Consider the following 14,658-nt stretch of genomic DNA (forward strand, 5'->3'; position numbering starts at 1 on the left):
TTAAAAGGAAATGTCTACTAAGTCCAGGGACCCGTACCTTGGCCCGGAGGACCCGTACCCCGGTATCTACTAAGTCTAGGGACCCGTACCCTGGCCCAGAGGACCCGTACCCCGGTTATCTATTAAGTCCAGGGACCCGTACCCTGGCCCGGAGGACTCGTATCCCGGTTATCTACTAAATCCAGTGACTCGTACCCTGGCCCGGAGGACCTGTACCCCGGTTATCTACTAAGTCCAGGGACCCGTACCCTGGCCCGGGGACCCGCATCCCGGTTATCTATCAAAGCCTAAGGACTTGTGCCCGGAGAACCACACCTTGAACATTTATCAGGATCGACTATTTATGGGACCTAAGAGCTTATGCCGCACTTATTATATAAGTGAAATGGCATTGATTGAAGTCATTCACAACACTTAAAAATATTTTGAAAGTTACCAAATGCAAGATTGAAACGAAATATTTTCATTAAAGAGAGAAATGTTTACAAGGTGCCCGGAAGCCCGGGAATTAAAAAAAAAAAAAGAAGTCCTAATCTACCGGAGGATCTTTCTCTTCATCTTCATCCTTATCCTCATGAAGAGACGCAGCCGCCTTCTCTAAATCCGAAAAATCCTCCCGGTAGGCTGGAACCAGGCCCGCCTCTTCAAATTGTTTCAGGCACTTGTTGAAGCCCTGTTCGAAGTAGGGAAAAGCCTTGTCGGTCACCATCTTCTTGAACTCCCGGGACTTCAAGAAGCGAACTGCCTGTTCTTCCTGGGTCTTCTTTATGAGGTCAACGGCAGCCTGGAAGTCCTCAGCCCGAACCCGGGAAGATTCTGCTTCTGCTCTGGCTACCTTCGCCTCTTCCCAAGCTTCAGCAAGCTCAGCCCGGGCCAGATTTAGTTGTTGCTCTCAGACAGCCCTTTCCCGGAATAAAACATGCTCGTGAACCTCGGTCAACCGGTTCACCTTCGCTTGGAGCTTCCCGTGCATCTCCCGGGCAGTGTTGGCTTGGGCCTTGGCCCCCTTCGCTGCCTGAGCCACTCGCTCAAAGGCATACATCAACATCTGCAAGCCCTGGAAACAAAGGAAGGTTAGAATCGATACAAAATCAAGCAAGATACAAAATCAAGCAAAATAAGTAAAACATACGGAGAAGGACCGGGAGACTCCTTCGCACAGTAATATGTTGGGGTGGAGCCCCTGTAAGTGGGCCACCTCGTCAGGACGCAGAAGGCCCCGGATCATCTTCACCAGATCTGAACTAACATCATTCCCAAAAATATTGGGAAGGACCCATGGGCCGGCAGAGGAACCGGTCAAAGGGGGAGATCGGACAATCTCCTTCATCTCGTCCTCCAACACCACCGTCTCAACAGCTGGCTCGGTGACAGCCCTCCTCTTACGAGTATTGAGGGGAGCTGAGTCCTCCTCATTAGTGGTCTCCTCCCGGGGAGGGACCATCTCTGCCCGGGCCTTGTTCTCCATTTCGACCCGACGCTCCTCCGCTTCCCGGGCCTCAGCCGCCGCTCGGGCTCGGCGTTCCTCATTTTCTTGAGCTTCCTGGGCCCTTTTCTCTGCCCGGGCTTTCTTCTGTTCAGCCTTCTTTCGGGCAGTTGCCTCAACCATGCTCGCCTTAATCATATCGTCTTCTGTTACATCAAAAGTACGTCAAGACAAGTAAAATAAGAACAAGAAAAGTTAAGAGCAAAGGAAAGTAATTTACCAGCCTGACCAAACTCGTCTATAATCTGGTCCATCGGGTCTTCAGGCTGGGACCCGAGCCCATAATGCACCAGATTAACCCCCCCCAATTAACACTGAAGATAAAAAAGACTGGTTCTCCATAACATCCCAAGCTTGGGTGAATGGGGGAAGGAGTTTGTAATCTCGGGGAAGCTCGGGTTGATTGGGTAAAGAAGAAAGGAAACCCAAAGCACAGGTCGGAGGGGTCGGAAATTGCAGAAAGAAAAATTTTGTTTTCCATCCCTTCAAAGAAGAAGGGATGTCAGTCAAAAACCGATAATGCATCCGGGCCATGAAAGAAAAGACCCCATCATTGAATCGGCAAGAGTAGAAGAAATGGAAAATGGAAGAATTTATGAGGAGGAGCTTCATGCGAAATAAAACAAAAGTGGCAGCCATAATATGAAAAGCATTAGGAAAGAGGTGATTGATCGGAAGCCCAAAGAACCGGGCAACCGATTCAAAGAAATGAGAGATGGGGAATCGAAGCCCACTTCTGAGCTGTTATAAGAAAAAGGTTTGAAAGCCCGGGGGAGGAGTGTCCGGGTGATCATTGGGCTTGGGAATTAATATTTTATAGGAAGAAGGGATGGAGCCCAGGGACCTAATCTCTTCTATGTTACCCGGGCGAAGGGCAGACGTCACTGTTGAGAACCACAGGGACCCTGCAATTTTGTCTTTGTGGGGCCTTTGATTCCTAATCGTTATTACAATGCAATCTGATTAGGGTTAATTAATTACAGCGGAAAACGAGTTTAAATTTTCTTTACAATGAGCCCAAAACATCTTGTTTGAATACTAAAAATAGTATTTAATCTCATATCATAAAACATGCCCACACGTAATCAAAAACCAATCACATACAAACAACTCATATCCTCGGGACATGCCCCGGTATATAGATACATATACATATACTAGGAACAAAATATAAACCTCAACTCAAACTGTGACTCCCTCCAGAAGTACCTTCTCCGGTCTCCTGATATCCTGGAGTACCTGCCATTGTCCACACACAAAGACAACAGCCCCCCTTGGGGGTGAGCAAAGCTCCGTATGGAACAACCATCATATATATATACCCTTGGTTTCTAATCGTTATTACAATACAATCTGATTATGGTTAATTAATTACAGCGGAAAACGAGTTTAAATTTTCTTTACAATGAGCCCAAAACATCTTGTTTGAATACTAAAAATAGTATTTAATCTCATATCATAAACATGCCCACACGTAATCAAAAACCAATCACATACAAACAACTCATATCCTCGGGACATGCCCCGGTATATAGATACATATACATCTACTGGGAACAAAATATAAACCTCAACTCAAACTGTGACTCCCTCCAGAAGTACCTTCTCCGGTCTCCTGATATCCTGGAGTACCTGCCATTGTCCACACACAAAGACAACAACAGCCCCCTTGGGGGTGAGCAAAGCTCCGTATGGAACAACCATCATATATACCACAGATATCTAAACAATGATATATGGTATGCAATGCATGTATGTCGTGGAGGTATCAGGTCAAATGCCCATCCAGTGAGCACATGTCAGAATCAATCGAATCGATATCAAATCAATGCTCGAGCTGGCACACCGGCCTCAATAAGGGATACTCGTATGATAGCGTCGACAAAGCGCCATCAAATCCCAAATCTCATATCAATTGTCGGGGCCACAATTGTTTATGTTTTAAGGGCCATGTAATAACAAACATAGCATTGTGTTCACAAACCCCAGAATCCAATCAAATCATATCAGGGTATCCAAGGATCATAGTTCAACGTGCATGTCATGCATCGATGTATGCATCAAACGATGTGTGTTAACAAAACATTTATTTTATACATCGATATTCAAATCACCATGTCATGTATGCCACATCAAGTCATCACGTAAGGCATATAGACATATATTCTCAATCAATTCAATCCAACATATATCATATAATACAGATACCTGTCGTATGTTACCCGGTCGCAACATACCTCAATTCTTCGTTTCCAATTGATGTAGCCTGAAGATATTGGTATACTACTTTATCTACATCAATAACATACTCATTTCAATCAATAACATAATCCAAAATCATTAATATGAGTTTCAAATATCATTTGAAACTTCAAAATTCATATCAAATCCAAATCGGATCATAATTCAATTCCGACTTCGAATATAAGTTTTTTGTCGGTTATTCTACTACATATATGAATCTCAACTTCAAATACATGCTATTCCAGCACTTTGATATTTAGAGCTGCTGGAACCAGAAGAAATTTACCTCAGTCAGAAGCCCTCGACGCGAAGATCACAAATATATAATTTGTTTCGCGTTTAGACAGCGTTTCGAAGTCGATTCGGAGGATAGAAATTGAAATCTCTCGAATTCCCTCGATATTGATAAGAAGAAATGACGAAGGAAAGAAGAAGAAAAGTTATTCTTATCTTCACCGCTTCGGCGCTCGGGCGGTAGGATTCTCGCGCCCGAGCGCGAGACATTCTGTCCCCGAGTTTCAAATGCACCGCGCTCGGGCGCGGCATGTTCTGTCCGAGTACTCTCCTATGCTATACTGGCGCTCGGGCGGTAATCTTCCACCGCTCGGGCGCCACATGTTCTGTCCAATTTCCCCACTTTTGGTACACTGGCGCTCAGGCGGTCATTTTCTACCGCTCGGGCGCCAGATGTTCTGTACAAAATATTAGTTTTGTACTTATTGGCGTCCGGCTTCTCCACTCGAGCTCTTACAACGTCAATTCATATCCAATACTTATTTTCTCATTTTCATTGTCATAATACACATCATATACATAATCACATGACAATTTCATAAATTATCGATAATCGACATATGATTTACGATAATACGATACACGGTCCTTACAGTCTTTCCCCTTAACCTGGGTACCAGTAGGTCGGGAGGAAGAAGCCTGGGTTTGTTTCTTAGAAATAGGTCGGGATGAGGAGATGGGAATACCTATGGGAATGTGAACAGAATGTTCAGAAGGGGTCGGGGAGTTATCCTCTGACCGACCCCTGACATTTCTACCAGAAGTGGAAGAAGTAGAGTTTGACATGACTTAAGAAAAGAAGTAAAGATGGTAAGGGAGAGAACTTACGGGGAAAATAAAGCAAAAGTAACTGGTGGCTGGTGAACGGAGAAATCGCCGGAACGAGAATGCACGTCGGAATAGCTAGAGGAGAGAATTTGGCAGAGCTTCGCTACAAGTTTGAATTTGCAAATGATTTTTGAAAATCAGTTAGCTACTATATATAGGGGAGAGGGTTGATCTACGCCATTGATTTAAAATGAATCGGACAGATCGAGTTGATATTGGAAATTGGGCGGGATGATTGGGCGGGATATTTGAAAAGACAGGCGCAGAGCTCGAGGTGTCATGATGAGTTATCTTCTCGGAATATGAAAAGGCTCTGACATCTTTATCCTAGGGCTTACGTCATCACTGACAACAAGACATCATTATCATCTTGGGAGGACTAAACGACGAATTGACTTTCCCGACCGGGCACATGGAACTAATCGGGACAGCGAGTTGACTCTAGCCCGACTATTTAAGGAGGGAGCGATGATGCCCCGGGATGACCCGGGACATGGATAATGCCCAGGACGTCCCGGGCCATGGAGCCTGGCCATGGATAAGGCCCGAGTCGGGTCGGGAAAGTGGGCAGTGTCCAGATCAGGGAGGAAGGGTTATTCGAAAGATGTAGAAAAATCGGAGGGAAGTTCATTAAACGGGCCGAGCCATCAGGGTACTCGAAGTATAATGTCCCCGGGACGTGAAATGCCCGGGCCCTCATGTGATGTTTCGGGAGGTATTAATAGCCAGGCTACCTCGATATAAGCAAAGCATTTAATCGCCCCGACTTGGTAGAGTATGCGCAGCCGACCTATCTCTGACACTAGTATAAGTGATTGATAAGAATTAGATAGGCTGGATGCAATTAATGCGAGATTTGATATGTCAGAATAATAGGGTACAATCAGCCACCCTACTATAATTAATGAACAGCACAAGAAACGAGGTCATCATTACATCTCCTACTATAAATACCAGGTTCTTTATTTGCATTTACTCTCGATTCAGATATCAACCCTAATATTGAATGCTCTCATTTATTGTTCATTTATCCCCCACCCTCCACACTAATTTTACAACTATCACTCGGTTACATTGGTTTCTTGCTTGAGTTCTCTGCTGACTTAAGCATCGGAGTGGTCACGCCGGACACCCCTCCGACGCCTATTCATGCGGTTACTTTATTGGTTGCAGATTCTCATTCATTCAAGGAAGGAGGAGCTTTTCATCCAAATATTCAACTCATATTTCCTTCGATATCTTGATAGCAAGCCCGGCAGAGTACCCGACCCGACTCATCCATTTCGCCCGGGTTGCATCAACGGTTAAAAGACTTAAATAATATTGAAATAAAGACAAAAATACGATGTATCGTAAACTAACTATTGTGAAATAGACTTGGGCGATTAAAAAAAAAGACAAAGAAATGAATGATTCGTTGTTGGGTGAATCACGTGCCTTCCAATTAGCTGGCTTGCACCAAATTTTCCAGCAACTTTCGGGCGCACCCCGATTCGCCCGTAATCTACTACTACTAACAAATCTATTATAAATGAACACACAGCACATGTTAGCCACTATGCCACCCCAAACTCTTAACATGCGCCACTAATTGTCGATCAAAAAAATTATACATAAATTTACGAGATATTGAATTAGAGCTCAAACCAGTTTTGTTTTGTTTTGTTTTTTTCTGTGATGCGTGAACTAGCAATCATTATTTTTCATAATGAACTAAGTAAAGTGTTAGAGCAACATAATATCATGCGAATTTCGTTAACTAAATAAATCATATTGTACAAATTTTGTGCGATAAATTCACTCAAAAAGAGGTTGATTGGACGAATAGAATTTCCTCACTTATTTAATCAACTCAACCGCGACCAAGCTCGTTTTAGTTTATCGAGGCCCCAGGGAGGGAGCGTGACAATTCGTTCGATGGTTTAATCGATCAAAAAAATAAATTAAAATTCTAAACAAATTTAAAATTTTATTTGTTAATAATAAAATGGAAGAAATCTTACTGGGGTGTTGAGTGGCAATATACGAGGCCCCACCAAAGAAGCAAGTCCCGATGCTACGTCCCTTCTTCTGATAATAACTGTTGAATGCGTCGGATGCGTGAGCCTCGAGTGTGTTAGGATCGAAACACGTGGACCCTGGCTGGACGGCGCCACCTTCCCCGCAAGCGTAATCTAGACCCTCCTGCAGCTTATCTTTATCGGCATCCATCTTCGCCACGCACCACGTCTCCCCCCACTCCCTGTCGATACTCTCTGCTCGCCGCTTTTGCCCGGAGGTTTGATTTCTCTGTAGCTCTTCAGACCTTCCACTGTGAACGGAACCTCATAAACCTTCTTCTCGTTGGGGGTAGAACAGCCCGAAGTTCCTCTCCGACGTGGGTCCCACCTTCTTGTTCTCGTTGAAGAGGGCGAACAGGTACACGCTCAGGTTTTCTTTGGGTCGCAATGGGGTCCCGACGCCGGTTAGGACTCGGCGGACTAGGTTTACGTTGTACGAGGCTGCGTTTTCTAAACTTGCGCCGTGCTCGTTGGAGTCGCCTTTGGACGGTCACCCGGTTTCGCTGACAATGATTCCGACGTCTTCATATTTCAACGCCAACATGGCCGCGAATACGGCGTCGATCTGAGCGTCGAAGAGTGAGAAATAGTGCAGGCCGTTGCCAGCGTCCACGACTCCGGGATTCTCCCGGGAGAGGGCATAGTCCAACGGTATGACGTCTGCATTGGATTCGTATGCGAAGAAGGGATATACATTCACCATGAGTTTGGACCTGGTTTTCCTCAGAAACTCCAGCATGGGCTTGAACACCGGTTCGATCAAGTCCGGTCGAAACGTACCGGCCGAGGAGGGGTACGAGTTCTGCAGCGCGCTGAGTGCAATGGGAGACGACAGCTTGATGTCTTCATGGAGTTTGTACTTGACCAGAGCTTCTTGAATGTTAAACAGCGCCGGTATCAAGTAGCGAGTGGTGTTGTGAGTGTCGACGAAGACCTCATTCCCGACGGCGATGGCTTCGATTGCGGTGGATGGGTGGTAGGCCACGACATTGCGGAGAACCCACGAATAGGCGAAGGACTGGCGGCGGGCGCCGGAGTAGAGGAGCTCGTTGGGGAGATTGACAGTGACTCTGATACCCGACCCGGACAATGCCTTGAGAACTTCCGGGTCGGTGTCGTACGCCCTTGACCCTATCCAAACCCGGCGATTTCAGGAGCTGCACCACCTTTGTCGCCGATGGGAGGTTGTTTGCTATCCGGCCATAGTTCACACCAATGGAACCTCCACCTTCTGCAACCCAACAATGTACCATTAGCGCCCAAGAAATGAGAGGGGGTAAAGCCCAGAAAAGGCATGTAAATGCGGCGGCATCCCAATTGATTGAACTTAATTTGTTCACAGAATATCCGTGTCGGAAGAAGAATAAGAAGAACAAAAGAGAAAAATGCAGCCAAATTGAAGCCTATTTTTGAGCCATGTACATCCGCAGAACTAAAAAAATCTTAAAAGTTGATATGCATTGCTGCCCAATTCACAGAAATATTACTACTGTATGGAGAAAAGGGAAAAAAAATACAGATACCTGCAATTGAAAGAAGAGAGAAGACTAGCAAGAGGAGAGAAATGGGGAGAGCTTCCATGAACTGCATCTCGAAAAAGTGAAAGCTCAAATTAATGGCAACTTCTGATTTTGTTCTTTTAAAGCTTCCTTTCTTGTTGGGGGAAATAGAGTGTGTGAATGATCATAGAAACAGTTTCGTCTTTAACAATATATTATTATTATTATTATTATTATTATTATTATTCTTGAAGCTATTAAATAACTACGTCATAATAATAATAATAAAAATTAACAATGAAATTTTGTCGCTGAAAATACTTCCATAGGCAAAATTTGAAACATGAATATGGAATTGCTAACAAAAATTCACAACTTAAAAAATGTTGGAAACAAATAAAACATCAAGTCAATATGTTTAAAAACGAAAATTTGGTTTGACAAATCAGAATAAAAAACTGCGACCCTTTAGTGGTTATCCTTTAAAATTCTACCTAAACCAAAAAAGATTCAACTTTTTCCTCAACAGATGCAAATTCTTTGGTTTTGTAAGAATTTTGACGATCGCTTTTAGTTGCACCAATGTAAAATGGGGACCGCCCTTTAATTGGGATCCATGTCACTTGACCGTTTCCGGCAAGAATCTTTGTAAATTTGGAAGGGCCAGTCAACAAAAAAACAGTCATGGTATATTATCATTTTTATCTTATTCAACAATAATAAAGCGGAATTATGACATAATAATTTGTCGATTTGGTTTCGGGGCAATTGCTATAAAGTAGAGTAATTTCGTTTTTGTTTTTGTTTTTTTTACTATTTATTACTAAAGGCAGGAACGCTTCCCGAGATAGAATTAAGACTGTTGTCACAATTATTAAATTCTTACGTTGGTCAAATACCTTCACAGTCCTCGATATTTAAGAGAGTCTTTCATAATTGACACTCTCCATTAACAACATTCGATGAAATATACCACACAATGGTGACAAGTTGCCACAGCTGAGATTACAATGTATTGAAATACAGAGAAGATGACTATTTAAAAAAAAAAAACATACACACACACAGAGACTAGGGGGTTAAGGTTAAATAATGCAGGAAATCACTATTAAATTCCCAAATCCACCATCTGATCAAACCCGTCAACGAGAGAGCAGAGAGTTGATGGTATGGTATCCAGATTATCTTGACCTGCAAACCTGCAGTGTGTCATTGGAATTTGAAGGAAAAATGGAACTATGGCTGACAAGATACTTTGTATTGAAATCTACCTGTCGCTAGGTTCTTCACGTTCCTTCAGCCAAAGTGGAACCTGCTAAAAGCATGAAAAATTTCAGCAAATCAATTAGTTAGGGATATACAAACTGTAAGGCGATCATATCCGGATCCTAAATTCCGTGAATTCAGAAATCCGCCGCCACCCCTGACTCGTGTCACACATTGCTTTATACATTGTTTAACTGATAACCAGGGTAAAGCAAGATTCATCAATCAATGATATGGCAGAAAAGTAGAAGACGAGATACAAAAACGCTTTCACTGACTTATTAACAGTTTATAACATCATTTTGAGGGATCTGTCTTCTACAGTAATTAGAGGTGCGGAATCCTAATACGACCAATCTTTTGAAACATCTACTACAGCCAAAATATCCCAGAAAAATGTAAAATCTCGACTGATGGCAGAGGATGTGGCTATTGTGGCAGTTCTGAAGCATGTCTAGCATTGCCTTGCAACTGCAACGATCTCACATTATGTTCGTCCTGATAAAAATTCAAAAATGGAAGTCATTGAGGAGTAAAGTCTATTAAGTAGTGAATTATTGAGATTTAAGACACGTTGCTACAAGTAACCTGCATGCCATAACTGAAACTTTGTTGTCTAAAATCCAGATGCCCCTACAATAATAGAGTGAAAAAGGTAACCCATCGTCTAAGATAAACATTGCAAGATTGATGCGTAATCCACTAGAATACCAGTCCAGGCATATTTTGTTGAACTCCATAAAAGCCATCATGACTGGACGCAATGGGGTTTAACTGTCCCTACGATACAACCCAAAAAGATACACACCCCATCAAATTACATCACATGTAAATAGAACCAAGGTTCTGTAGACTTGAAGGCATCAATATTTTATGACGAAGTAAACAAAAAATACCAGCCCCTGCATCGTCTGTTGGCCAACATAGTACGCATCTTGTGGTGGCTCCATCAGATTTAACTAATCAATAGAAAAGGTCATATATAATGTATCATGCTGTTTTTTATATTTTCATTCTAAAAACCATTACATTCAGAAGCTAGCATCTTTGACCACTAAAATGTTCCTACAATAATGCGGTCAGGAACCTCACAAAGGCTTACCAGTCCGTGCACATTATGTTGGGATCCGTAGAACCCATTTAGGGTCATTCCATCTGAATATAAATTCTCCTGGAGAGGGGAAAATCATATCAGGAGAGCGTAGTCTTTCACGCATATAAGAGATTACAAATGAGTTCAACCTTTTAATAGACATCATGCAAGTTATAAGCAAGCCATGGAAAAACTATTACTAAGCTACACTATGGCTCACCTCTTGTTGCAAATGGTCTTGGGATTCAACAACAACTGTCTTGTCTGTTTGTAACTGAGATATAGACATGCATTGAATATATTCCTTGTAACAAATTATTACCAAACGAACATAGATATTGACAGCAAAAAAAAGCTACTAACTTTTCTTCTCTTGTTTGCTGCCTTCTTCTTATTTGTTTTAGTAGAATGAACGAATTGACTCTCTTCATCAGCACGACAAAGAGCAACAGAACTACCACTAAGTTCCATGGTATTTCGGTTATTAATATTTACACAGTCCTTCAAGGTTTCAATTAAAGTACGGCAAGCAATATTGTAATTATTCTCAGACAAAGAACCTTCTTCACCTAATTCAATTGCACGTCTACAAAGAACATTGTATCTCTGCACCCTATTTTGGATTCTCTCTGTCCCTTCTCTCGCTACTTGCCTGGTTTTTGCATCTTTTGTCCACCTTTTCAGGATGTATCTGGATGGGATACTAGAAATACCGCACATCTGAAGGACGATCATTGAATGCCTACAAAGAAAGCCTCTATCTTCAAACATCACACATGAACAAGAAACCTCTGAATTCACCTCATTCCATGTCACCATGAAATGCTCAACTTTTTCGCAATCATCGACTCTAAAAGTACTAATTCCTCCATTTTCTTTTTCCTTCTTAGGATGGCAGCCTACCACGCCTAAAACTTCAACCTGGAATTTTCTAAATATTGCATGTGTATATATTGTTGACATCTGTTTTTCCCAAGGAGAAGGTGATTTGAGTGCCGGCTGTTTGTGCCATGAGTCAAAGTCAGCCATGTCTTCCTCCCCATGCCTACTTTGAATAATTACTCCATATTGTCTCACAAACTCTTTCAGATTGATCTTTTTGTGAATGTATCTATCAAAGTAGGAGTTTACACTTTCCGATCGTTGAGATGTAGATAACCCTGCCAAAAAACATTCCTTCAGAAAAGTAGGAACCCACATCTTACGGTCTGCATACAGTGAAAGAATCCATTCATTGTTATGTAGTTCAAATCTGCCGATCATCTTCCACCACCTCATGTCAAATTCTTCATCTGTCAACGACTTGAATATACACTTGTTGAATTTTTTCATCAAATTATCATGATATTTGAGTGCATGAGCAAGAGTTTCAGCCATCCTTTCTAATATATTCCAAAGTGCAAAGCAGTGGCGCGTATATGGGAAAACTTCTTCAATAGCAGATCTCAAGTGGTTATCTTGATCGGTGATTACCACTTTAGGAGCTTGCCCCCCCATTGCTTTAACCCATGATTTCATTAACCAGACAAATGTTGGTTTAGTTTCATCAGCTAACAGTGCACTACCAAGCAACATTGGCTGAAAATGATGGTTCACCCCAATGAACAGAACAATAGGCATTTTCTCATTGATTTTCATGTAAGTGGTATCAAAGCAAACAACATCATTGAAGTAAATATAATCTTTCCTGCTTTTCCCATCAACCCAAAACAAGTTCCTCAGACGCTGATCTTCATTCAAGTCAATAGCATAGAAGAAAGAAGGGTTTTCTTTCTGAATTCTCACAAAATACTCAAGAATGACCTGAGCATCCCCCTCTTCTAATGCCAAGTACCGACCTCTGTCGAACTGGTGATCAAACTCATTCTTGTCAAGGCAATATTTATGGCCCCCACCATATTGTCTAGACATCTCAACATACATCTTCCTTGTCCTCTCACTAACTGCATGCAAGATGTCTATATTATTCTTGTCAGCTAACTTCACATTCCTATGAATACGAAAATGATATGCTAAGGCAGGCAAAAGCTCGTGATTGTGCTCTTTCATAAATTCATGAATATACCATTTTCCATCTCGCTTTCTCTTTACATGCATACTAGCCTTACAACCTGTCTTTTTGACACTTGGCCTTCGACTACTGCCACCCTCCGATTCTGGTGTGACCCCATATCTTGAGCATGCAAATTTGGCGTCAATAAACTCTTTGGTTTTCTTAGAACGTCGACTATTTTTAATCGACGTGGTGAATCCCATAGATTTTCCATATTCCTGATAAAATATATAAGCCGTCTCATGGGATTCAAATTCTATCCCATCATGTTGTTCCAAGTTTTCACCTTCAATCCCTACAGTATCACTTTTAGGACAGCCAATCAACTGTCCATCCTTATTTTGAGCACTATCTGAAACATCAACTATACATAAACCGGTCACACCACCAACAGCTTCCACAGTGTCCACAAAATCCACCATCTTCGAAATGTATATTTCCAAGGTTATTAAATTACTGCACGACCCATGGTTCTACTATAACTTAATCAATCCTGTAGACGGGCAAAAAGAAGAACATGAAATTGTGAATAAAATCTAAAACATGACACAATGAACTTGAATAGAGCTAAAATTCGGGCTTTTTTGTATCGACTCAGGATCATATAACACAAAATATAAATTACTATAAAATTAAAAATACAAAGTACCACCAGCAACTATTATTCTTTCTACGCTTCGAATTGCTTCAAAAGAACCAACAAAAAAGCCACGTGATTGCATGTTGATTGAATCAATAAACTCAAAAAATATTTCCTTTTCTCAGTTCTACACCAAGGCAGTATACTAAGTTGTTTCTCATTCCTGAGACGCCATACGTGGGAATCAGCTAAAGAATATGTACGGAATAAAGCTTTACAGGACAAGCATATCAGCAGCCTTGGCAACAAATGAAGATCTAAAAAGTGGGCCCGACAAACAAATAAACCACAACCAAGCCAATGGAGACGTACACCAAACTATCCACAACATTCAAAATTTCTCAGGATTGATTTAGAATTATTGTAACAAATTTTCGCTTCCCTTCCAACATCTCTGATTCAATTATTTGATACAAAGCTAAAATTTCAAATTACCAACACCCAAAACAACCTTGCACGGACAAAAACTTTTCAAAGCCCTGATCCACAACTTACTTATTTGAGATGAAAAATGACACCAAACCCGATTCACATTATCACATAACACCAGAATTTCACCGAATAAAAAACCTGAATCAAGAGAACTACTTAATTTTTTCCTGGAATGATAAACCCAAGCTAACCGCCAACCCTTCATTATATTCACTCGGAACCTCTCCCCATCCCCACGAGGATTCGCCTCAGTTTAAGATGAGGATTGAAAAAGAAGCTTAGCCGCACCTTCAGATTATGCCTTGAAATGGAAAAACGATGACACAGAACCAGAGGTCAGAGACGATCGAATGAGGAACTAGAGAGACCCCCAAATCCATCGTCCTAGGCATAACAACTACGTTTTAAGTTTAATTTTCACATACAATTTCAAATTACATTATTTATTAAACTAAATTTTTTAATTTAATTAGCAAAAAAATTCATTTCAATTGATTTCAAATTTATTTGAGTATAGATGTATTTGAAAATAATTTAGTATAGAAATATAAATTTTGAGATTATTTCATTTATTCTGAATATAACTTGCTTAAAAAGTTAATTAGCATTATCTTATTTTGTTTACTTTACACATATTAATCTAATAAATTTTTAAATTTTGTATAATTCCTTCGCAACTTTTAATAATATAGAATTACTTGATTTTCAATTTATGCTTTTAAAAAATAAAAAACAAAAATACTTTTCAACATTTATTCAGGAT

The 14,658-nt window shown here is 41.2% G+C and overlaps 1 protein-coding gene and 1 pseudogene across 6 annotated transcripts; both read right to left on the reverse strand.

Moving 5' to 3' along the window:
- Positions 1-6,709: 6,709 nt before the first annotated feature.
- LOC142521632 (glucan endo-1,3-beta-glucosidase-like) lies at positions 6,710-8,423 on the reverse strand (annotated as a pseudogene).
- A 1,034-nt stretch (positions 8,424-9,457) lies between these two features.
- LOC142521630 (protein FAR-RED IMPAIRED RESPONSE 1-like) lies at positions 9,458-14,300 on the reverse strand. 6 transcript variants are annotated; one of them, XR_012814319.1, is made up of 9 exons: positions 14,184-14,300; positions 11,134-13,316; positions 10,991-11,044; positions 10,780-10,848; positions 10,574-10,636; positions 10,389-10,451; positions 10,266-10,310; positions 9,683-10,175; positions 9,458-9,610 (listed from the first exon to the last, which is right to left on the reverse strand). XR_012814319.1 is itself a non-coding variant. In XM_075624744.1 (8 exons), the coding sequence occupies exons 2-8, from the start codon at positions 13,243-13,245 to the stop codon at positions 10,107-10,109; spliced, it is 2,481 nt and encodes an 826-aa protein (XP_075480859.1). In that variant the 5' UTR covers positions 13,246-13,316; positions 14,184-14,300; the 3' UTR covers positions 9,458-10,106. The 6 variants fall into 6 exon arrangements, 1 of the variants encoding a protein (XP_075480859.1); XR_012814317.1 differs by having other exon boundaries at positions 9,458-9,602; positions 10,389-10,457; XR_012814316.1 differs by having other exon boundaries at positions 10,389-10,457.
- Between the last annotated feature and the right edge of the window lie 358 nt (positions 14,301-14,658).

Source organism: Primulina tabacum, chromosome 13 (genome assembly GCF_025594145.1).
Source record: "Primulina tabacum isolate GXHZ01 chromosome 13, ASM2559414v2, whole genome shotgun sequence".
Taxonomy (NCBI): domain Eukaryota; kingdom Viridiplantae; phylum Streptophyta; class Magnoliopsida; order Lamiales; family Gesneriaceae; genus Primulina; species Primulina tabacum.

Coding starts and splice junctions, on each gene's coding strand:
- LOC142521630 (XM_075624744.1), bottom strand. CDS start 13,245: ATGGTGGATTTTGTGGACACTGTGGAAGCTGTTGGTGGTGTGACCGGT. Junction 10,637..10,779: donor AACATAATGTGCACGGACTG/GTAAGCCTTTGT, acceptor TCTATTGATTAG/TTAAATCTGATGGAGCCACC. Junction 10,458..10,573: donor AACAGACGATGCAGGGGCTG/GTATTTTTTGTT, acceptor GTTGTATCGTAG/GGACAGTTAAACCCCATTGC.